This window comes from Labeo rohita, chromosome 8 (assembly GCF_022985175.1).
Source record: "Labeo rohita strain BAU-BD-2019 chromosome 8, IGBB_LRoh.1.0, whole genome shotgun sequence".
Classification (NCBI taxonomy): Eukaryota; Metazoa; Chordata; class Actinopteri; order Cypriniformes; family Cyprinidae; genus Labeo; species Labeo rohita.
Genome location: NC_066876.1, coordinates 5,328,229 through 5,354,043, shown reverse-complemented (window position 1 = coordinate 5,354,043; position 25,815 = coordinate 5,328,229). Strand labels below are relative to the sequence as shown.

The following is a 25,815-nucleotide window of genomic DNA, read 5'->3' as shown; positions in this document are numbered from 1 at the left end:
ATTGGACAGCTTTTTGAATTTGATAGCTGAACCCACAAAGAGAGTCAGATCAACGGAAAACAGCGATTGCTGGATCAGGGGAGAGGTCAGAAGAATAAGCCTTAGAATCTGAAAATTTCGCTCCAAAACTTTCGGGCATGACCAGAAGAGATGTCCCAAAGAGCCCTTAGCAGATTCACATTTGTTACAATTAAAGGAGATGGAGGGGTAGAATTTGTTAAGCTTAACCCTAGAATAGTGAAGCCAATGTACTACTTTATATTGAATTAGTTGGTGTGATTATTGGTTTTAGTCAGATTATTTTGCATGTCCCAAATGTTATAAGGAGTCATCGGATGCCCATTTTCCATAAGTTGATATGATTCTTTAGGGTCTTAATGAAAAGTCTATAATATACTTTGGTTAAAAATTCTCAGTGGTCGTGTAAAACAACACCCTTTTTACCTTGTCAAAATGAGCTCTGCAAAAATCATCCCATTGTGAGGGATTGTTCCTTTAAATGCAAATGAGCTCTGCTCGCCCCACCCCTCTCTTCTCTCTGCTGCTCTGAGAGATTGTTTACTTTAACCGCATTTAGCTAGCATGTTAACTAGCACGTTATTAGGAAAGGTGATTGCAGAGATTCATTAAAAAAAAACTTACTTCTGCTGTAGGTGAAGCTGGACCACGAATGATTTGCGCGAACATAGACGCGTTTATGTAGATCGGGAGGCGCATTCCACAAACGTAATCCACTGCATCTTCAGCGGCTCATATGTTGGGAGTAAATGACGACCACTATGTTCATTATTACATCCAGCAACACAACACCTCAATCACTCAGTCGGAGATATTCTTGTCTAACTTACATCCCTGCTACAGCATTGAAACATGGAGGTCGGACTGTTACAGCTGATCTGAGGTAAGAGCTCATGTCAATCAACTATCGTGGGAGCGGCCTCTGGGGGTGTGACGCCACACCAACAGGCATCTGAGAATAGCTCAATTTGAATAAAACGGGATATTATTTTTACAGATTAATTAAAAACCACCGCATGGATTTTTATCATTATAGGGTAGATGTGTACATACACTGCCAACACACATTAATGTTCAAAAGTAAAGTTTGCATCCGATGACCCCTTTAATGAATAATATTCAATGAAAAAATAAGCTCAGTCAACAGCACTAAAAGTATGAATTCTTTACAGTTTAGTAGTCATTTATTGCAAATTATTTACTGTGTTCTATTGAAATGTATTTATTTAAAATTCAAAAACAGTAAATAACAGTTTATATGTGAATGTTTGTGAGAATGTATTTACATGACTACTCACCAACACAGGCATTTTGTTATATTTCTGTCACACAATGAATGTCTTATTTATATTGTGACTATGTTTTGTTTGATATAAGCATGTACTGGAGGAAACAAACAACATTTTTAGCAGTGAGGCCACGTGTCCACCAGAGCGTTTTTCCCTGCGGCTAGTGTATGTTTTCAATTGTTGTCAGTGGGAGCACTGCGTTTCCTAAAATGCCAGGAGCGTGCCGAGTGCTGAGTATCTTTCTCACGCTGAAAGTTTGGGTGTTTTTTTCTTGGCGCCGACAGTTGATGTCACGTAACGCTGCCGGAAGGAACGAAGGAGATGTAGATAAGCAGAACAGTCTTTATTAAATCCTAGACACAGGGCTAAATCCATACAAGGAGCTGGAGTTGACACACAAACATAACATGTAGACCTGGCAAAAGAGGAATGCACAGACAGGAACTTCAGGAACTAACAAGGGAACACAGCTGAACCAAATGGGACTTAATCACACTAAACAGGAACAGGAATATGACGATATAAGGGAAAACAGGAACAGAAACAGTGCAAAACACAGTGTTGTGCAAAACACAACAAAACAGGTCCATGATCTGAAATATTGCCCCCTTCCCAGAAGGCACGTCCTTGCACCGTAGAAAACAACCGAGGGAGGCATAGGTGGGAACTTGGGAGGAGGCTCGGGAGGAGGACGGACACCTGGGAGGAGGACAATGAACGGAGTCCAGGGTGGAGACGATGGAGGAAAGAGCCAAGGATAAAACAGGAGGAACCAGGCTGGACCAGATGGAGGGAGGAGCCAGGGAGACGACAGGAGGGACTTGGAGCAGGAGGAGCCAGGCAGGACCCAGGCCACAGCAGAGCAGCTGGTAAAGGAGCCCGAGGCAGAGACGGAGAGCTGATAAGCCAGGGTGACAGAAGGGAGACAGAGGGACGAGGCGAAGCCGGGGGAGTGGAGTCCCAAGGCAAATGATGATCGACGACAGCCCAAGGCAGAGCTAGAGGGACGAGGGAGCCTGTTGGAGCTGTGGACTGCTTCGCCACGGCGGAGAGGAGGGAGCTAGTCGACAGGGTCGACTGCCAAAGCGGAGTCCTGGACTCTGAGGCTGGAGGTGGAGACAAGGGAACACTCCAGCCACAATGCCGATGGAGACTGGGGGTAAGCAGAGGGGCTGCCAGACGACAGCGGACGAGGAGTGAGTGGGAGAGTGGGCATTTATGAGCCTCCAGGATCTTGGGGATGCCCTTAGGAACAGAGTCTTTTTCACGGCTTGACTTGGAAACAGGAGCCCTCTCTGGGATTAACTTGGGAACAGAAGCCTCCTCTAGGCTGGACGTAGGAACAGCTCACCCTCAGCCATGTTGCACTGAGCGGAGCTCCTCTCCGTTATCTCACTGGCCACGGCTTTCTTCCTTGTGGCAGGCATGGTTGCCGGCTCACATACCTGTGAACCATTCATTCATCATATCATCATGCAAAGCTAAAAATTTGAATTACTGTAATGTGTTCAGGATGCAAGGCGGGCGGATATCTAAATCAGAAAAATATAGGTGCAGGTGGGTGGTGGGCGGATAATTTATTTGAAGCAGCAGATTCAAGGTGACGTTTGAGCTCATCCGCGCATCTCCAACGTGTATACAACAGGTATTCCATCGTAAACAATGTGCAAACAGCATGTCCTCGACGTGCTGTTTATGTGTTAAAATTCACATGTTTTTGACCCTCACGGCTTTCCACACAACTGAAGCAACAGACACGTCAAGTCCTTTGCAGGAATTGCATGTTATGATAGGAATGATGAGTTTTACCTAATATGCAACAATATTAATATAACTGGGATGGTGGTTTTACAAAGGGGATGATTTTTGTTATTTTGTCAGTGAATTTTTTTGGCAACATTTCATAGGTCAAAAAAAAAAAATTAGTGATGTTATATCATGCAATTCTGAAAAAAAGTGTAATATAAATACTGTTTGTATATTTTTATTCTGTGGCAGAAATAAGCTTTCATACAAAGAAATTTTCTTGATTTGCATTTTGTGCGTTTGTTAGAGACACATTTGAAGTGCAATGTAATTCCAGCGTTGATTGTTAAGTCCTGAAGCTGTGTCCTGTCGTCTACATTGGTTTTCAACTGCAAAGTTAATGCAAAATAAACCACCAAAAGTCACCAAAGTCCTATTTTTTTTTCTTTCAAATTACATCATCCATATTACCACTGCACAAATCAAAAGTCTGCATCCCAGCCAGAATCATCCAATGGCACTGCTTCAGTGTGGGTTTCTGGCAGGAGTGCTGATCCTCCGTGATCAGAGACACAGGAAACCTGTAGAAAGGTTACATTTATTTGAACTGGACAGATGCATCATTTGAAAGGTGTGTTTGTTTTGGAAGTATACGCTAAACAGAGTGTTCTCAACTCTACAGTGTTCTGTGATGCTGCTCACGTTTGGTATTACTGGTGGAGTCAATGTGCCCTTCTGAAGTCCTTCCCAGTCGAAGCCTTCAAACCACCTGAGAAACACAACACAAGTTAATCAGTCTAGAAAATAAGACAGCACTTAAAAACAGAACAGCATCCTCTCCTCTCCTTTGCTCTTTTCTTTTCCACTCTCATCTAATCTCACAAATCCTCTCTGTCTCCCCACACACACCAATCCCTTCTCTTCCTTCTATACAAATATATTTGATGAAGAGCAAATTCGAGCAGGTCTTACATGTGTTTGCAGATGTCCTTGACCCCGTTCCTCTGGCCCAGCCTCTCTGAGGGGTTGAGCCTGGAAAATGGGTGACAGATTATACCAGACACAGACATACAAACCCCACAGTGTATGTAGACCACTGCTACTCTGAGTATCAGTCTGTCTGTCTGTCTGTCTGTCTATCTATCTATCTATCTATTGTCTGTCCACCTGTCTACCTATTGGTCTATCTGTCTGTCTGTCTATATATCTGTTTGTCTGTCTATCTGTCTATCTAAACGTCCGCCTGTCTGTCTATCTATCTATCTATCTATCTATCTATCTATTTATCATCTGTCTGTCTGTCTGTCTGTCTGTCTATCCATCTGTCTGTCTGTTCGTCTGTCCACCTGCCTATCTATTGGTCTATCTGTCTGTCTGTCTATATATCTGTTTGTCTATCTGTCTATCTAAACGTCCACCTGTCTGTCTATCTATCTATCTGTCTGTCTGTCTGTTCGTCTGTCTGTCTGTCTATCTATATGTCTGCCTGTCTGTCTATCTATTGATCTGTCCATCTGTCTGTGTATATATCTGTCTGTCTATCTATCTATCTATTGTCTGTCCACCTGTCTACCTATTGGTCTATCTGTCTGTCTGTCTATATATCTGTTTGTCTGTCTATCTGTCTATCTAAACGTCCGCCTGTCTGTCTGTCTATCTATCTATCTATCTATCTATCTATCTGTCTGTCTGTGTATATATCTGTTTGTCTGTCTAACTAAACGTCCGCCTGTCTGTCTGTCTATCTATCTATCTATCTATCATCTGTCTGTCTGTCTGTCTATCCATCTGTCTGTCTGTTCGTCTGTCCACCTGCCTATCTATTGGTCTATCTGTCTGTCTGCCTATATATCTGTTTGTCTGTCTATCTGTCTATCTAAACGTCCGCCTGTCTGTCTGTCTATCTATCTATCTATCTATCTATCTGTCTGTCTGTCTGTCTGTCTGTTCATCTGTCTGTCTATCTATATGTCTGCCTGTCTGTCTATCTATTGATCTGTCCGTCTGTCTGTGTATATATCTGTCTGTCTGTCTATCTATCTGTCTGTCTGTCTGTGTGTAACGCCAAGCCAGCAGAGGGAGCCCTTACCCATGAACTGACTGTTGCTGCTCCCTCTGCTGCCTCGTTGGTAACTTCCTGTTTGGTGGCCATAAAAGGGGGCCATTTCCAAACAGACTTCGCGAAGTATTGTTTTGCTCTAGTGGACTCTACAAAGTGTTTCCCTGTTTTCATTGCCTTGTTTTTTGTTATTTGCCACGGTTTTGCTTTGTTCCATTGTCTTTGTTTTCTGCCATAGTTTGCCTCGTTCATTGCCATAGTTTTGTCTTGTTTCATATCCTTGTTTATTTGTCACTTTGGACTGCTCTCTCTGGTTTTTGGACTCTGCATGTACAGGATTACGCTATTGTTTTGCCTTCGTAACTTTGTTTGTTTGGAGATTGACCCTGCCTGTCTGACTACGATCTGTACAATAAAGCTTGCACTTGGATTTTACACGCTTCCTACGAGTCCTCGTTACAGAATACTTCGCCACCCAAAAATCCAGCGGTTTTCAGAAGATACAGATCAAACCATGGATCCAGCATCACACCTCCCCCACCTCCGCCAAGGTAACCAGCCCATTGAGGATTACGTAACTGACTTCTGTGAACTGTGCTATCAGGTGGACTTTAATGATACATCTCTCAAGGACATTTTCCGTTTTGGTTTATGTAAGGACATTTCATGTTTGATGCCACGTAATACCCCACATTGGTCTCTTGAAAAATACATAGACCTTGCACTCCGGTTAAGCGGCTCACCTTTTACTGTTGGGATTGCAGATGAGGGACCCCGTAATCCTGCAGTAACCCCCATACCACAACCTGCTCATGTCATGTCTGCTACACCACAGCCCTCTCATGCCAAGCCTACCAAGCCAGAGCCTGTTCACGTCATGTCCTCCAAGCCAAAGCCTGCTCACATGTCCACCAAGCCAAAGCCTGTTCAAGTCATATCTGGAATTATTCAAGTAACGTCAGAGCCCTACCATGCCATGCCTGCCAAGCCAAAGTCTACTCAAGTTATGTCCACCATGCCAAGACCAGTTCACGTCATGCCTGCCAAGTCAAAGCCTGTTCCAGTCACATCCATCAAGTCAAGGTCTACTAACGTCACGTCTGCCAAGCTACAGCCTGTTTACTCCACATCTGCCAAACCACCACCTGCACTCACCATGCCTGCCGCTCCAGGGCCTGCTCACGCCATGCCTGCCCGTCCAGAGTCTGCATCTGTCATGGCCACCCTCCTACAACCAGCTCACAAGATAGCTGCTATCTCCAAGCCAGTCCACAAGATGGCCACCATCCCAGAGCCAGTCCACAAGATGGCCGCCATCCCAGAGCCAGTCCACAAGATGGCCGCCATCCCAGAGCCAGTCCACAAGATGGCCGCCATCCCCGAGCCTGTTCACAAGATGGCCACCATCCCCAAGCCTGTTCACAAGATGGTCGCCGTCACCAAGCCTGTTCACAAGATGGCTGCCCTGTCTGAGTCCCCGGCCAAGATGGCTGCCACGCCTGAACCACATCAATCCAAAATCGTTTCATCCACATCTCACCTCGCCATGTCTGTCACACACAAAGCTAATCAAGTAATGCCTGATCCTCCGGTGTCAAGTCAGGGCTACACTTTCTGTGCCAAGCCAAGATACAGCTGTTCTCCATGAGCCAAGCCAAGATACAGCTGTTCTCCATGAGTCAAGCCAAGACACAGCTGTTGTTCTCCATGAATCAAGCCAAGATACAGCTGTTGTTCCCCACGAGTCAAGCCAAGTCACAGCTGTTCCCCACGAGTCAAGCCAAGTCACAGCTGTTCCCCATGAGTCAAGCCAAGTCACAGCTGTTCCCCATGAGTCAAGTCACGTTACAGCTGTTGTTCCTGAGTCAAGCCACGTTGTTCCTGAGTCAAGTCACGTTACAGCTGTTGTTCCTGAGTCAAGTCAAGTCACAGCTGGGTTGTCTGTTACGTCAAACTACAGCTGATTTCCATGAACCAAGCCAAGTTACAGCAGATCTTCACGAGCCAAGTCAAATTGCTGCTGTTGTCCCTGAGCCAAGCCAAGCCAAGCCACAGTTGATCTTCATGAGCCAAGTCAAGTTGCTGCTGTTATTCCCGAGCCAAGTCAAGCCACAGCTGACCTTCATGAGCCAAGTCAAGCCACAGCTGACCTTCATGAGCCAAGTCAAGCCACAGCTGACCTTCATGAGCCAAGTCAAGTCACAGCTGACCTTCACGAGCCAAGTCAAGTCACAGCTGGACTGCACGAGCCAGGTCAAGTCACCGCTGTTCTTCATGAGTCAAGTCAAGTCACGGCAGACCTCCCTGAGTCAAGTCAGCTCACGGCAGACCTCCATGAATCAAGTCAAGAAATGCGCCCATGCCTCCAGAGCTGTCAGCACATGCTGTAGATCTTCCTATGGGGGCGGCGTCCTCCCATGAACTCTCTGCCTGTCATGTCACAGCCACGAAGGCCTATCATGAACTCTCTGCCCACCATGTCACGGTCAAGAAAGCCAATAATGAACTCTCTGCCCATCATGCCACGGCCCAGGAGGCCTATCATGAACTCTCTGCCTGTCATGCCACGGCCAAGGAAATTGTCCGTGAACACACCGCTCTGCTATGGATGTCACTAGGTCCACTGTGGATATCTCTGCTCCTGTCTATTCTGCCTGCTCTGCCTGCCCTGCAATGGCTCCCTGTTATGCCTGCTCTGCCTACCTCACCATGGCTTCCTGTTCTGCCTGCTCTGCCTGCCTCGCCATGGCTCCCTGCTCTACCTGCTCTGCCTGCTTCACCATGGCTTCCTACTCTGCCATTGCTCCACGGCCCAGGCCCTCCAGTGTTTCACAGTCTGCTACTGCTCCACGGCCCAGGTCCTCCAGTGCTTCACTGTCTGCCACTGCTCCATGGTCCAGGTCCTCCAGTGCTTCACTGTCTGTCCCTGCTCCACGATCCAGGCCCACCTCCTCTACATGGACCTGGCCCTCCGTCCCACCCCCTGTTTTGCCTCTGTTCCCCCACCCTCCTGGACTGTTGTTGTTTGAGCGCCAGGGGTCGCTCCTAGGGGTGGGGGGGGGAATTCTGTAACGCCAAGCCAGCAGAGGGAGCCCTTACCCATGAACTGACTGTTGCTGCTCCCTCTGCTGCCTCGTTGGTAACTTCCTGTTTGGTGGCCATAAAGGGAGGCCATTTCCAAACAGACTTCGCGAAGTATTGTTTTGCTCTAGCAGACTCTACCAAGCGTTTCCCTGTTTTCATTGCCTTGTTTTTTGTTATTTGCCACGGTTTTGCTTTGTTCCATTGTCTTTGTTTTCTGCCATAGTTTGCCTCGTTGCCTCATAGTTTTGTCTTGTTTCATATCCTTGTTTATTTGTCAGACTACTCTCTCTGGTTTTTGGACTCTGCCTGTTTATATGGATTACGCTATTGTTTTGCCTTCGTAACTTTGTTTGTTTGGAGATTGACCCTGCCTGTCTGACTACAATCTGTACAATAAAGCTCGCACTTGGATTTTACATGCTTCCTACGAGTCCTCGTTACACTGTGTATATATCTGTTTGTCTGTCTGTCTGTTCATCTGTCTGTCTATCTATCCATACATCCGCCTGTCTATCTATTGATCTGTCTGTCTGTGTATATATCTGTTTGTCTGTTTATCTATCTATCATCTATCTATCTGTCTGTCTGTCTGTCCATCTGTCTGTTCGTCTGTCTGTCTATCTATCCATACATCCGCCTGTCTATCTATTGATCTGTCTGTCTGTGTATCTATCTGTTTGTCTATCTATCTATCTATTTTTCCTTTTCCATTTTTAACTGTCTTAAATTTTATTTTAAATCAATTTTTCAATCATTTTAAAAGTTTTAATTTTTGTTTTGTTTTATTGCTGTGATTATTGTTTTTATGATTATTCTACTGCCTCTTTGTGAATTATTGTTTTTATTATTGTTTTTATGATTATTCTACTTCCTTTTATGTAAAGCACTTTGAATTACCTTTGTGTATGAAATGTGCTATATAAATAAACCTGCCTTGCCTATCTATCTATCTATCTATCTATCTATCTATTTTTTAGTCTGTCTATTTAACTCTCACTAGAAAAGGAGTGACAGACGTTTCACTTGCTTTTCTCACCAAGTTTTTTTCTCTTATAGGAAACAGACTCTGTGAGGAAACACTCTATTTGTACCTGCAGAGGCTCTTGATGAAATGTGCTGCAGTCCTGCTGATGGTTTTTGGGAACTCTAGCTCATCTATTCCCTTCAGAGTTGCTGTATAAACCTTCAGCTGCTCAGAGCCAGAGAACAGGGCACTGGAAATTGAAAATGAAATGTAACTTTTAAAACATGCTGAACAATGGAGGCCTAGAAGGCGAGATGGAATGTTTAAAATTTAATTTATTTTCATTAAAAACACCTTTGTTAATTCAGATATAAAGTTTAAAATATCCATTAGAAGTTGGACTTTTTCTGGGTGGGTGGATGCGTCATTATGTAACCCAGTTTCTTGTAATTCCTACTACATTGCAACCTGTATTTTTCATCAATACCAAGCAAAAGAAACCAGAATTACCTTTAGATAGTCTTGTCATGATCAGTCTCATCCTACTATATGTAATTTTTAAAGGAATAATTAATCCAAAAATGCTTTATATGATGAATAGATTTAATATAGGTTTTTATTAATATATAAACATTTATTAATGCACATATAAAGAACCCATCATGTATGGTAACAACAGAAGCTCAGCTGTGCTTGCTTATCACACAAGAACAAACGTCATTGGTTTGCTACATTTTTAATGTGCTTCATGATCAATGTTTATATGTGAATACAAACCGACAATTCAGAATTTTCTTTATTGGTAATACTTATTGGTTATACTTTTACCTGTTTATAGTTTTTATGCATCCTGAAGAACAAGCATGCTACTGATGCTTTGAAAACAGTGTAAAAGATTTCTTTTAAATAACTTTGACAAAAGCTACAAATAAACCCAGGTGTTACAGTTTATTTCTTGGCCACTGAAAAAGCCAGAAATGTCACCTTTTTGCAGTGAGCACTGAATTCTGCTTTTGTTCTTGGAAACAGTGTGCAAGCTCTTTTTTGTTTCTTTTTTTTAATAAGTCAAAATATTACCTGATGCTTATTTATAAGCCTACAACAGTCAACTCTACCATTGTGCAACACATTGTAAGAGTCGATAGAATGTACTGCCTTTGCAAAATCACAAAAGAATTGCTACAAGACATCCAAAAAAAAAAAAAAAACTCACCTGGAATTCAGCAGTTCATACAGCAACATCCCCAGAGCCCAGAGATCTGTGGACAGACCGTGACCTTGATGCAGAATGACCTCTGGAGGCTGATAACCCACAGATCCACAGAACGACCAGGCTCTGTGCAAAGAGCCCAGCTTCTTAGCACAACCAAACCCTCTCTGATAGAGAGAGAGAGAAACACAACTGAATGTTATAATTCAAATGACCCAATATGAATAATCACAATCAAATTTGGCCATCTGGTTATTCTCCAACGCCATCTGGTTTAACTTTAAACATGGTTGAATTTGTATGCATTTAGCACCAGTTTAGCATATCCTCGCTGGTCCAGAAGCACATTTTCAGGTTTCAGGTCTCTGTGAACAATGCCTTTGTCGTGTAGCACACTGAGAGCTTCAAGCACACAAGCTGCATAGAACCGAACGGCATCTTCTTCCAGTGACCCCCTGAAACATCAAACCACATATTAGTCAGTTCAGCTAAGTTCATACGATGACATATTCACTGTATCTTAAGGAAGTTCATTTACAGTTTTTCTCAATCAATTTGACACTTTTCTCTAATGCAAGGTACTTGTTCTCAAAACAATTAGCACAGCCATCCAAACACAAAATTATCTTAAAGGGGTCATCGGATGCTAAGTTCACTTTTACATGTTGTTTGAATATTAATGTGTGTTGGCAGTGTATGTACAAATCTACCCTATAATGATAAAATCCATGCAGTGTTTTTTAATTAATCTGTAAAAATAATATCCCCTTTTTCAAATCGAGCCGTTCTCAGATGCCCGTCATTGTGACGTCACACCGACAGAGGCCGCTCCCACGATAGTTGATTGACATGAGCGTCTTACCTCAGATCAGTTGTAACAGTCCGCCCTCTTTGTTTTGATGTCGGAGCAGGGATGTAAGTTATAGTGATGGGTCGTTCTTGAACGATTCGTTCATTTTGAACGAATCTTTAATGTGACTCGGGACGAACGAGTCGCCTCGGGGAGTGATTCGTTCAGTCGTGCATGCGCAACATCCTATTAGGTTCTGTACTGGAATTAGTTCACCTGTTTTAGAGTCGTTCGTTCACCTTATGGGGCTGTCACGTGATGAACGAACGACTCAAACCCGAAGACTCAAAAGATGAACTAATCAATTCTCTTTCCGGCTCAGGTTGCATAGGTTAACATTACGGGGATGTCACGTGATGAACGAACGACTCAAACCCGAGGACTCGAGAGATGAACTAATCAATTCTCTTTCTGGCTCAGACTGCGTTGGTTAGCTAATTGGGCTGTCACGTGGTGAACGAACAACTCAAACCCGAAAACTTGTCAGATAAGAGGTGAGGTGAGCGAATCATAGACTAAAGACCCAGGTAAACAATGAATTAATCTTTTCTGTTTCTTATAGCATTATAGTTTTGTTTTGTTTGTAGTGTGATCAACGTTTGTGTAAGCAGTAGATGTGTTAGGGAGGTAAAACGTAACATTTTAATTATATTTTGCTAAAATGAACGAAATGAACGAAATGACTCGAAAAAAGATTCGTTCATTTTGCTGAACGAGACTCAAAGGACCGAGTCGGTAAAATGATCCGAACTTCCCATCACTAGTAAGTTAGACAAAAATATCTCAGATTGAGCGATTGAGGTGTTGTGTTGCTGGATGTAATAATGAACATAGTGGTTGTCATTTACTCCCGACATCTGAGCCGCTGAAGATGCAGTGGATTACGTTTGTTTGTGAAGGGAATGCGCCTCCTGATCTACATATATCCGTCTATGTTCGCGCGAAATGTTTGTAATCCAGCTTCACTTACAGCAGAAGTGAGTATAAGGTTTTTTTTATGAATCTTTGCGATCGTCTATCCTAATAATGTGATAGTTAGCAAGTTTAGCGGCTAAATGCGGCTAAAGTAAACAGGCTCGTCACAGAGCTCATTTGCATTTAAAGCAGCCTCGACCAAAATGAGATGATTTTTGAAGAGCTGATTTTGGCAAGGTAAAAAGGGTGTTGTTTTACACAACCATTAAGAATTTTTAACCAAAGTATATTATAGAGTTTTCATTAAGACCCTAAAGAATCATATTAACTTGTGGTAAATGGGCATCCGATGACCCCTTTAACCAAACAGTTCAACTTTACTGCAAACAGTTTCAGCTGTAGATGCACAAATATGCTAATGAAAATACATGTTTATTGAAATTCTTCAGCAGTGAGTTTTGTTTTATATAGATTGTGCAAATCTAAATGAAATAAAAATTGTTATCCAACAACTGCTATCACCCATGAGAAAAAAAGCAAATGTACGTGCCACCTTTAGCAGCAAGAACTGCAAACAAACTTTTCTGATAACTACAGATCAGTCTTTTACAGCACAAACGTTTTTAGCTGGTGAAAATACTAGTTTCCTAATTTTGGCCACCACTGTATATACACGTGTTGCTGTATGCATTATTGATCTTGCCTTTCATTTACATCTAGAAGAGAATTACATTGCATTTTATCTACACTACATATTTGCTTGCATCATAGGAGAAAAATGTAAGATGGTTGAAACCATGCTTGATAAGCTCCTGTCTCAGCATCTCCACATGCCTCTTCCTTTGTGGCTGGTGGTGTTGTTCTGGACCACCATGTCAATAATGCTCCTTTTCCATTCAAAATAATCTTGATTGTCCACCTGAATGATCTCAAACTTCAATATAGAAAAATGTTTGGACATTTCCAGTAAATCTGTACTATCAACAACAATCACAGTACAACACCTTATGTGTTTTTGTTTTTTAAATAGTAACTTTATTCCCTCTCCTTCTCCTCTCCTCATTCTCACATCCTCCTCTCTGTACCTGTTACACTCTTCATCTTCTCTCTCATTACACCCTGTTCTCTACCCACATTTACTGTTTTTATTACCCTACTTTTTCTGCACATTTATTCTTGCTCTTTGTATACTTTCCCTTTTATTATTACTCTAAAGCAATTTTGATAAATGTGTAAACGATTAGGAAAACTGCATTTCCTGTGTTGAGTGTCTGATTGTGTTCGGGTCAAATTGACCCGGAAAAGGTTTTCTTTTTCCTGAAAATACTAGTTAATGTTATCACATTGGGCTCAAACTTACTGACGTTGTTCACACAGGGTATAAATACTTCTCTTAATTTTTTTTAGAATTTTCATAAAAAAGTCAAAAATTCACACTTCACACAAAAATTGGTCGGTTGCATTAACTATTGTGAAAACATTTGAGAGTTTCGTGCACATTGTTTTGAGAAAATTATTTGCATGATTTGTAATTTGTATGAAATGAATGAAAACCTACAATCTGTTTAGGACAGTTACAAAGCGTTCAGCTCACTGTGTTAAATGTTTTGAGAACAGTGACCTGAGTTTGGAGAAATGTGTCAGAAAAACTGTAAGTGAATGAAGGTTAGGTTCAAGAAATTAATTTACATTTTCATTTGAGTCTCTGTTGTTGAATAAAGTCATTATTTTGGTTTTCTTCACACACAAAACATATTTTGTAGCGTCATAACATTACGGTTGAACCACTGATGTCACATGGACTATTTTAACCATGTCTTTACTACCTTTCTGGGCCTTGAACATGTCAGATGTGTTGCTGTTTATGCAGGGTCAGAAAACCCTTGGATTTCATAAAAAAATATCTTAATTTGTGTTCTGAAGATGAACGAAGGTCTTACAGGTTTGGAACGACACAAGGGTGAGTAATTAATGACAGAATTTTCATTTTTGGGAACTATCCCTTTAAAGGGGTCATCGGATGCCCATTTTACACAAGTTGATATTATTCTTTAGGGTTTTAATGAAAAGTCTATAATATACTTTGGTTAAAAATTCTCAATGGCAGTGTAAAACAACACTCTTTTTACCTTGTCAAAATCAGCTCTGCAAAAATCATCCCATTCTGAGGGGATTGCTCCTTTAAATGCAAATGAGCTCTGCTCGTCCCGCCCCTCTCTTCTCTCTGTGGAGTGACGAGCCTGTTTACTTTAGCCACATTTAGCCACGTTTAGCCACTAAACTTGCTAACTAGCACATTATTAGGAAAGGCGATCGCAAAGATTCATAAAAAAACCCTTATACTCACTTCTGCTGTAGGTGGACCATGAATGATTCGCTCAAACATAGACGGATATATATAGATCGGGAGCTGCATTCCCTTCACAAACAAACGTAATCTGCTTCATCTTCAGCGGCTCAGATGTCGGGAGTAAATGACGACCACTATGTTCCTTATTACATCCAGCAACACAACACCACAATCGCTCAGTCAGAGATATTCTTGTCTAACTAACATCCTTGCTCCAGCAAACAATGGAGGTCGGACTGAGACAGCTGATCTGAGGTAAGACGCTCATGTCAATCAACTATCGTGGGAGCGGCCTCTGTTTGTGTGACGCATCTGAGAATGGCTCGATTTGAAAAAGGGGATATTATTTTACAGATTCATTAAAAACCACTGCATGGATCTTTATCATTATAGGGTAGATTGGTACATACACTGCCAACACACATTAATGTTAAAAACAACATGAAAAAGTGTACTTAGCATCCGATGACCCCTTCAAGTGATTTACAAACTCATACAAGACTGTACAGACCTCTCTCTCAGTAAATTCCACAGATCTCCACCTTCACAAGCTTCCATCAGCATATACAGGCACCAAGCATCTTTATATGTACAATGCAACCTGAGAAAAAATATAAATAAGAAAATATAAAATAAGAAAAATCTAAATAAGATGAGCATCAAATCAGCATATTAGAATGATTTCTGAAGGGTCATGTGACACTGAATACTGGAGTAATGATGCTGAAAATTCAGCTTTAAATCACAGGAATAAATTACATTTTTAAATGTATTAAAATAGAAAACACTTATTTTAAATTCTAATAATATTTCGCAATATTGTTGTTGTTTATTGTATTTTTGAAAACATAAATGGAGCCTTGGCAAGCAAATAGAGGCTTTTTAAAGACAAATCTTACAAACCCCAAACTACTGAGCTTGTACAATAGCGTATCTAATAAGGAGTCTAATAAGGAATTAAATGCAAAACGGATTTTGTTGCCTGATTTCACTGGAGAACCATTTCACACATCATTCCACAAAAAACCTTTAATAGTTTTTATAAACCATCTACCATGTGCTGGTGTTTTAAAACTCAAAAACAAAAATTGATGAACCTTTAATGAAACAATAAGAACTTTCTCCAAAGATTTCCTGGAGGGCCACGGTCCTGCAGAATTGAGCTCCAACCCCAATGAAACACATCTGAAACAGCCAATCAAGGTCTTCAGACTCACTAAAACACTTCCAGGCTGGTGTTCAGGAGCTGAACTCTGCAGGACGTTGGCCTTCCAGGAGCAGGATTGTGTCCTAATGGTCTGACCTTACTATAAATGGACTTTGGAGATCCATCAGGATGTGTTTCTCTGCAAGTATCCTCTCTCTTTGACCTGGGCTCTGTATTGCCTGTTTTCTAATGGTCTTCAATGCAAACTTACAGCTGGAGTTGCTCTTCAAATGGACCTAGTGACACAAAAAAAAATAAATAAATAAAAATAAAAATTATAATTACTACATGGAACATTTTTTGTCAAAACAAACACAAACTGCTGACCTAGTTTACGATACACATTGTACAGAACTCACAAGCTGAGTGTGACCGTACTGTCCTTCTCCCAGATTACACAGCACCTGAAAACTGCTAAGAGATGTTTCACCAAACGCAGATCCATCTTCATCTGCCCTGTTTATTATAAAGAGATCACAATGACCTTCGTTAACCATCACACTGGTGATGTTTCATTTATTTCAGTGGATAATGTAAAATATATGGACTTTGAAATCTTACTTCGATCTGGCCTTGTTGCTAGGATTTTTTCTGGCATCGTCCAAGCCTCCAGTTACTTTTTTGAAAACCCTGGATATAGACGGTGGAATATAGCCAAGGTCAGCTTTACAGCATAAGTTTGAATTAGTTATGTTCTTTCGCCCACTTTGCTGTTTCCATAGCATGAATGTCGGTTTATCCCTCACGGCTCGCACTTACTCTCTGTCGATGACCAGACATGTCACATCGCCTGCGGCAAGAGCGCTCATCGACCTCACGTCATCTCTAGAGAGTAAAGGAACAGGTCTGAGATGTTAATGTTACATGATACCTTCTGACTTGAATTTCAATGGCTCTCAGTGAAGCCACAAAGCATTCAAATGCACATGTTTGCTTTTACTCTTATTTAGAGTTTCTGGGCAAGTTAGAACAAAGGTGCACAACCTACAAAACATTACATAAGCGATCTAAAATTATATACTGTATGCTCATCTTTTGTTAATATGCATGGTTGTGTTTCTCTGCTCCTACATAAATATCACAGGTTGTATTTCTTGTATTGGGAAATAAGTTGCAATGTAAATCTCAGAGAGTGGCGCCCCCTGCTGATGAGGGTTGAATCTTACCCTCTCTCTCCGAAACAATCCCCAATGGTAAGGACAGAGACCATCATGCTCTCCTCACCGACTGAGTGTCTCTCTAATACTTTTACCTAAGAACAAAAGCATGCATACTGTTACACTATTACTTCACTACATTCATCTCCATATTTTTCATACAATAAATAATTAATTCTGCAGTCAATTATTTTTGATATATAGATAGATGATAGATAGATAGATAGACAGATAGAACAGAATAGAACAGACATATATAGATAGATAGATAGATTAGATAGAGATATTTTTCACCTGGCCTTGACTCAGAATGTAGAGTTTGTCTCCTGGATTTCCATTTCGAATGATATAATCACCATCACTGTAGTGACACTAAGATGAAGATGCATATGGATATAGAGAAAGAGAAAAACATTACATATACTGAAAATATAGTTCCCTTTCAGTCAATCACATTCAATGTTACGTCGACTGACATCATGGGGTCTCACTTGGGAGTCCAATCTTCGAATCTTGAATCTGTCCCTTCACAGGCTACCGTTCAAGATGCTGACCCAAAAACGCCTTCTTTCTTGTGTTTATGATTGGTTTGCAGATATCGACCTGAAGGACGCGTAATTTTATGTCTCAATTTTGCCTCGACACAGACTTTGGTTTGCTTTCGAGGGTCGGGCATATCAATTCAAAGTCCTCCCCTTCGGGCTATCCTTGTCCCCCTGTGTCTTTACCAAACTAGTGGAGTGTGCCCTGGCCCTGCTTTGGGAGAGGGGCATCCGGATCCTCAACTTTCTTGAAGACTGACTTATATTAGCTCACTCGCGAGATCTGTCATGCGAGCACAGGGATCTGGTCCTTTGGCACCTCAGCCATCTGGGGCTTTGGGTCAACTGGGAGAAGAGCAAGCTCTCCCCTGTGCATGGTATGGAGCTAGATTCGGTCAACATGACAGATATGGCACTCTCCAATCGGCATTACCCTGGGTTGTCGCCACCTCTTCAGTCCTTGGTCAGACCCTGCATTTGCAGGAGTGCCCTTAGAACAAGTGTCGAGGCATGTTGTTGTCAACACAGATGCCTCCAAGACGGCTGGGGTGCCGTATGCAATGGGCATGCAGCCTTGGGCTCCTGGACGGGAGCTTGACTGCAGTGGCACATCAGTTGCCTCGAGTTGCTAGCAGTGCTGCTTGCTTTTTGCCGGTTTCGACCATTGCTACAGAGCAAGCATGTACTCGTCCGCACGGACAACATAGCGACGGTAGCTTACATCAACCACCAGGGTGGTGTACGCTCCCATGAGCGGCTCACCATGATGCAGTGGATGGTTTATCCCTGAGGTAGCATCACCTGATCGTCAGGTTCCTGAGAGGTGTAAAGAGACTAAATCCTACTAGGTCGCACCTCATCTCCTCTTGGGAGATATCTCTCTGTGGTTCTCTTAGGATTATGGAGGGATCTCTTTGAGCCACTTGATTCAGTTAAGCTAAAATATCTGTCTCTCAAGACTTCACTCCAGATCACGCTCACTTCCATCAGTAGGGTGGGGGACCTGCACGCATTCTTGGTCAAAAATCGTGCCTTGAGTTTGGTCTGGCTGATTCTCACATTACCTTGAGACCCTGGCCTGGTTATATGCCCAAGGTTCCCACCACTCCTTTTCAAGATAAGGTGGTGAACCTGCCCCCGGAAGAGGCAGACCCGGCCTTTGCATTGCTGTGTCCTGTCCGCGCCTTGCACATTTATGTGGAACGCACCCAGAGCTTCAGACGCTCCAAGCGGCTCTTTGTCTGCTTTGGAGGACAGCAGAATGGGAATGCTGTCTCCAAACAGAGGTTGGCCCATTAGGTGGTGGATGCCATCACCTTGGCATACCAGTCCCAAGGTGAGCCGTGCCCCCTGGGAGTGAGGGCTCACTCCACTCTAGAGTATTCCCCACGTTTTTTCCCACTGTGTTCCCCTTTTCCTTTAGTTTTTCCAATTTTTTTCCACATGGTCTTACATTCTGTACATCCTTACATTGTGCTCCGCCCCCAACTGTTGCTTCAGAACCCTGGCACCCCTGGTGGGCCTGTTTATCTGGCTTACAGGGCATTGGGAAGGTTACGCAATGAGCTTCATTTGTTCTGACACGCTTGCCTGTCAGCATTTGCAACCTCAATTACATAACACAGTTCAGGCTGTGACATTTTCTGTAGGGACACTATGTCGTCAGTCGACGTAACGTTGAATGTGACTGACTGAAAGGGAACGTCTCGGTTACGTATGTAACTCTCATTCCCTGAAGGAGGGAACGGAGACGTTATGTCCCTCATGCCACAACCTTTAACTGTGCTGAATGCTGGGATGCGTCTGAATGAGTGGATGCATGGCACCCTTTTATATACCCATATGTATGGTAGAGTGGCTTGGCATGCAAATTCCACTCGCCAGTTCTCCTTGGCGTTTTCTTCTAAGCTCAGAGGTGATTGGGCTCCCAAGTGAGACCCCATGACGTCAGTCGACGTAACATCTCCGTTCCCTCCTTCAGGGAACGAGGGTTACATACGTAACCAAGAATTTTTTTTTTTTATATCTGTATTTTTTAGAGTTGTGGTTAATTGGTGCACTAAAAGTTGGATATGATTTAAGCTATAGGCAGTGCTTTGAACTTCATGGTGAAAGTTTATTAATCACATGCTGATCAGGTACAGCAGTGAAATATGATAGTGATGTTCAGTCATACACACCTCCTCCAGTGCATCAGACACTTTCATGAGAACATCCTCTGGAAAAACACAGAGCAGTGCCACACTGAGAGACACAGACAAACCAGAGTCAGAAAACAGACAGCTACATTCACTACATCAGTGTAAATCACATTACACTCCCCTAGAGGAAATTACATCTGAGCTACAATACTAAATGAATAAGTTAATACACATAAATATTATAACCAAAACAAATACAGATGTGTGTTAAGTTTGTCCTCATGACTTACTACTCATAAGATTAACAGGATACTCATGATTTGATACATTTAACTGCATTTATTAACATATTGTCTTCACTGTCTTTCTTATGCACTTTTGAAAAACACAGAATTTATGAACTGCACTTTCTGTTCAGTGCTGTTGTACTTTGACATTTTCCCTGAAATACACCTATGATTCTTTTGACATCATATTTCAGGTCATGACTTGCACATTTTCGTACAGAAGGTTCACACTTCATCTACACCCATCAAGCTCAATAGTTCAGCTCTGTTATCGAGGAAAATAGTGACTGAAATACTATTATTGGCACAAGAACTACATGTTTTTAAGCCATTTTTGACATTCTAAATTTGAACACCAACATATTTTGAATGTAACAATGTTGACAAATGTGATATTATATTTATTATTTCCAATTACAATGTGTCATTTATTACAAGGCACATGAATCATATTACAAGCAACCTATGCCTGTTTAATCATATGATGTGTATAAACTGCAAATTTAATGTGATGGAGTAAAATAATGTGAGGCTTTGGGATTAAAATTGATAAATAACATTGTATTGTAACAATTTAATGTATTTTTAACTACATATTTGTGGATTGAGGGTATTTATAAGTCAGTGTATGATAAACCAACATTTGTTGATCAGTAATCTGAATATTTGTAAGAACATCTCTATTTTAATTATTAACTAAAGTAAAAATATAAGCACCAAAAATAAAATAAAATGAAATAAAAATAAATAAATAAATAAAATAAAATATTTTTAACAATAAACTCATTGTACTTATTTTATCTTTTTTTCAGCTACACTGTAAAAAAAAATAAAATAAAAAATAATGCTGCCTTAAAATTGTTCAGTAAACTCAAATAAGTTGAGTCAACTTGAAATGTTAAGTTGTACTAAGTGACAGCTTAGATATTTCAGTTGACTAGACTAAAAATTTTAAGTTGAATCAACTATCAAATATCTAAGTTGTCACTTAATACAACTGAACATTTCAAGTTGACTAAAATTTTTTGAATTGACTGAACTTAAAATTTTAAGGCAGTGGGGTAACAAAGTATTTTAAGTTGACTCAACAAATTGTGTTTTACAGAGTACAGCAGTTGCCAAAAGTACTGAATTTAGTTGCTGATGTACTGAAATACTATTATTATTAAATATTAAAACTAAAATAATAATAATAATAATAATAATAATAAGAATAAGAATATTTTTAATAATTATAATAATAATTAAAAACATTTTTAAAAATCTACAACACTGTAATATCTTATTGAATAGTTAAATTTTTTAAATAAATAACTAGCAAATAAACAAAAAGCTTTTTTAAAACGAAAACTTAAGCTGGAGGCATGAATATGCATACATATGAATAAAAATATATTCCTAATTTATTCATAAACTGTATAAACGCGTGTCTTGTAAAGGTCCATGTGAATGCAATAATGGTGGCATTAACCTGCGCAGGAAGTGCAGAGACTGTGTGATAGCGATGAGGCTGTTCCTTTGCATGATCCTCTGAAACACCTGACCCTCCATCACCCACAGCCTGCTGTTCACCAGAGCTGCAAACAACACACACACACAGCAAAGACTGAGAAGAACTGGATTTCCAGCGGTCTGTGAACTGACGGCTCTTTGTTTTGGTGAAACACAAATACGTGATGTTTTTCCTCATGGCTGTGACGGAGAGAGATCAAAGGAGAGAGTGAGACAGTTTGGCTTTGGTGGATAGACAAAAAGACAGAAAGAGAAATTGATATGGATGGTATGAACTGTATAAGACAAACAAGAGTGAGATCTCTGTGTAAAACACCAGACTAGCATGGATTGAGGCTGATCTGCCATTCTGTTCAATAGCAAACATTATCTTTAAACTCTCATTAATATATTTAAAGCTAACATGGGATAAATTCAATTTCCGAGGTAATATATGAGTTGCCAGGCAATGAAAATTATCTGTTTGTTCTTTTTATCAGGTCTAAAGGACCTTGTGACAATTATAAAAGGTCTTACACAAACAAAGATCTAACCACATGATGTTTTATAAAAAGGCTAGTCAGCTGTTTAACTGTGAGAACAAAAATATTATATATACTGTATATATAGTTGAGGTCAAAAGTTTACATACACCTTGCAGAATCTGCAAAATGGTAATTATTTTACCAAAATAAGAGAATTCATACAAAATGCATGCTTTTTTTTATTTAGTAGGCTACTGACCTGAATGAGATATTTAACATAAAAGACGTTTACATAAGGACCACAAGAGAAAATAATAGCTGAATTTGAAAAATTACCCTGTTCAAAAGTTTACACCCCCTTGATTCTTAATACTGTGTTATATACCTGGGTGAAAACTTTTGAATTAGAAGATTAAGGTAAATTTAACTTATTTTGTCTTCTGGGAAACATGTATGTATCTTCTGTAGCTTCTGAAGGGCAGTACTAAATAAAAAGAAAATTAAGCAAATAAGAGAAATGTACACATCTTTATTCTGTTTAAAAGTTTTCAACCCCTGGCTCTTAATGCATCATGTTTCCTTCTGGAGCATCAGTGAGTGTTAGAACCTTCTGTAATAAGTTGCATATGAGTCCCTCAGTCGTCCTCAATGTGAAAAGACGGATCTCAAAATCATACAGTCATTGCTGGTTCAAATACAAAAAAAAAAAAAAAAAAAAAATGCTGAAAAAACAACAAATTTCTAGGACCTGAAGGATTTTTCTGAAGAACAGCGGACAGTATCTACCAAGTATCTACTAAGTAACTATCACTAAACAAAAAAACACAGCTGTGGATCATTCAGGTAAAAGCACAGTATTACGAATCAAAGGTATGTAAACTTTTGAACAGCATTTATTTAAAATAGAAATCTTTTGTAACAATATACAATAAACATCTGGGGTCAGTAATTTTTTTTCTTTCTTTCTGTTTAAAAAAAGACTAATACTTTTATGTGTCAAGGTGTTAAATTGATAAAAAACGATAGTAAAGCCTTTTTTTTTTTTAGAGTTTCAAAAAATGTTAAGCACCAAAAACAGTTTCTAACATTGATTATAAATCAGCATATTAGAACAATTTCTGAAGTATCACGTGACATTGAAGACTGGAGTAATAATGCTGAAAATTTAGCACTGCATCACATAAATAAATTCTATTTTAAAAGTATATTAAAATAGAGAACTGTTATTTCAAATTGTAAGAATATTTCATAATATTATTTTTTTTTCTGTATTTTTGATCAAATAAATGCAGGCTTGATTAGCAAAAGAGAAAAATCAGATAATTTATAAATAAAATATATGTGAATTCTTAATAAGCTCTGAAAAAACGTATTCTATGTTTCAGGATTTCCGTCTCAGGTGACTCTAAAATACACTGAAAATTTCTCCTCCTCAACTGTGACCTGCTTCTACAAGTTAAAATTTTTCTAAAAAAAATAGGGAAGAGCTGAAAATAGAGTTCACTCCCAGCTCATTCTCCATCACTTCCTGAGACCCGCTTGAATTAGTAATGACACCGATTAATTGTCTGTGCTGTCATTAGGAAGAGAAATACTGCAATCTGTCTCCTCTGCTCTCCCCTGCTACCTCTGTCTGCCTCTCTTTTATCTCCCGTCCTTTCCTCTGCCGGATCTCTGTGGAATAGCCGAGAATTTGAGAATAATCATTACACCATAAGATGCAGAACTGGACTGCAGTAAACATCATGAACACAGATATGACTCAAAAACTGAAATGCAATTTTTGGTCAATTTCAATTTTAGAAACCATTGCAGAGTGACATATATCTCTCCTAATCATTTGAACCGTTCATCCGTCCATCCATATGGATAGATGGATAGATAAAGCAGTTTTATGGTAATTTATGGATTTTCTCATCTGTCAGTGAAGGCCACGTGCTGTGAAACATCTGTCCACTGGGTTTTAATTAGAGAAAAAACGTTCAATTTAACTTTTAACGGGGAAACATATTAAACCCTACCCAGTCTTGTCACGTTTTGATTCTTGACATCTTGTTGGAAACATTTTTTATTCAATTCAACCTATTACAGAAAACCCAGGCAGCATGTTCAGTACAAAAAACATTATTTTTCTCTTTTCAAGGTTCAGCAAACATTAGCAAAACGTTCTTAGAATATATATTTATCTTTTCTAATGCAATGACATGCTTACTTTTCTTATGTATTACTTTACCGTCACTGTAAAATTGCCTTTCCGTGAATTTAAGGTCGCAAAGCACACATTTTAAAATGCAAGTCACAAAAGCTGAGATCTACGAGCCACTGAGGAAACTGTGTTTATCTTTTACTTAGACCTATAGAAGCAATCAGGTTGGAGAGAAAAGATCAGAAAAGAAACAGAACGATAAAAAAAGAGGAGCAAAGCAAAAAAGAAAGCAATTTCGAGCTGTCACCAAACACAAGACCTGAACAAAGCTGAAGAAAAGAGTTGGGGAAAGCTTGATCAGAGGGTTTGAAATAAAAGAGGCGAGAGGGAAGAGATAGTCTGAAAATTCAGAAAGAAAGGCTGAGAAGGGGAAAATAAAAGAGAAACGCGAAAGTGGAAAAGGATATCGACTGAAAGATGAAAACGACACACAATCAAGGCAGACATTCTCTGAAGAAGAAAAGAAAGATCTGGAAAATGATCTGACTTGATTGGATCCTCCATTCACTCTCAATCTATCTTTTTTAGCCCATTCGCTTTCTTTCAGACTTTATTCCTTGCTCTTTTTCCATTCTATGTCTTGCTATGACCCTCTATTAAAATTAATAGGTCAAGCTGATGCCCCTGTGGCTCAGACTAGACTCAGGAGAGGATGTGAAATAAGAGAGAGACGAGGTGTTGAGAGAGTCATAAATCAAAGCATGCTATAGGGGATACACCTCAGAAATGAACGTTAATTCATCTATCTGACAAAGATATCTTCTTCAAGGCTGGAAAAAGACACATACAAAAGACATATTTCCTTTACAGAAACCCATGTATTTAACATGCAGCTAACATGTTCAACATGTAAAAAATAAAATAATCTCACAATGTGACATCATATCTTACTACGTGATTCTCACAATTGCAAATATGTGTTTCACATTTGTTTTGCAACTGCGACTTTGTTTACAGCATTGCAACTTTATATCTCACAATTGTCTCGTAATGACATTTTCCTTCTTACAATTGCGACTTTGTTTCGCAGTGTAACTGCATGTTCACAATTGCAAATTTATTTGTAGTAATTGTGACTATAACTTACAATATCATTTCATATTTCACAATTACGACTTTGTGTTTGAGATTTAAACATTATATTTCACTATTGTGACTTTATAAATAGTAATAATTGTGATTTTATATCTGTATATAACTTTATATCTTGCAACTACGACTTTGTTTTTCACATTGTAACTTTATATGTCACAATTGCAATTTTATTTGTAGTTTATTTGTTGTTTATATCTCATAATGTCACTTTATAACTTACAATTGGGGCACTGTGTTTTGCAATGTAACTATATCAGATGCGACTTAATTTGTAATAATTTTGTGTTTCACATTTAAACTATATTTTAGAATTGCGACTTTACATTTCGCAATTACGACTTTGTGTTACACATTTAAACTTTATATTTTACAATTGTGAGTTTATATGGAGTTACTCGGAACTACGACTTTGTGTTTCACATTGTAACGTTATATGCCACAATTGCAGTTTTATTTGTAGTAATTGTGACTTTATATCTCATAATGTCACTTTATATTTTACAATTGTGGCATTGTGTTTTGTAATGTAACTGTATATGTTATATGTAATAACTGCAACTTTACATTTCGCAATTCGATTTTGTGTTTTACATTTGAACTTTATATTTCACAATTTTGATTTATTTGTAGTAATAATTGTGACTGTCTCTCACAATGTCACTTTATATCTTTCAATTCTGACTTTGTGTTTCACATTGGAACTTTATATGTCAGTTGCA

At 39.8% G+C, this 25,815-nt stretch overlaps 1 protein-coding gene across 1 annotated transcript in view; it reads right to left on the bottom strand.

Annotated features, from left to right (window-relative positions):
• Positions 1-3,295: 3,295 nt before the first annotated feature.
• Positions 3,296-25,815, bottom strand: part of prkg1l (protein kinase cGMP-dependent 1, like) — a 35,620-nt gene continuing 13,100 nt past the window's right edge. Inside the window, exons 6-20 of the mRNA XM_051117118.1 lie at positions 21,291-21,396; positions 19,572-19,635; positions 17,144-17,221; positions 16,859-16,944; positions 16,452-16,517; positions 16,254-16,322; positions 16,052-16,148; positions 15,789-15,928; positions 14,997-15,086; positions 10,684-10,825; positions 10,374-10,537; positions 9,288-9,410; positions 4,026-4,085; positions 3,756-3,822; positions 3,296-3,634 (exon numbers count right to left, since the gene is read on the bottom strand). Coding sequence (XP_050973075.1) covers positions 3,536-3,634; positions 3,756-3,822; positions 4,026-4,085; positions 9,288-9,410; positions 10,374-10,537; positions 10,684-10,825; positions 14,997-15,086; positions 15,789-15,928; positions 16,052-16,148; positions 16,254-16,322; positions 16,452-16,517; positions 16,859-16,944; positions 17,144-17,221; positions 19,572-19,635; positions 21,291-21,396 — 1,451 coding nt within the window. The 3' untranslated portion in view covers positions 3,296-3,535. The remainder of the gene's footprint in view (positions 3,635-3,755; positions 3,823-4,025; positions 4,086-9,287; positions 9,411-10,373; positions 10,538-10,683; positions 10,826-14,996; positions 15,087-15,788; positions 15,929-16,051; positions 16,149-16,253; positions 16,323-16,451; positions 16,518-16,858; positions 16,945-17,143; positions 17,222-19,571; positions 19,636-21,290; positions 21,397-25,815) is intronic.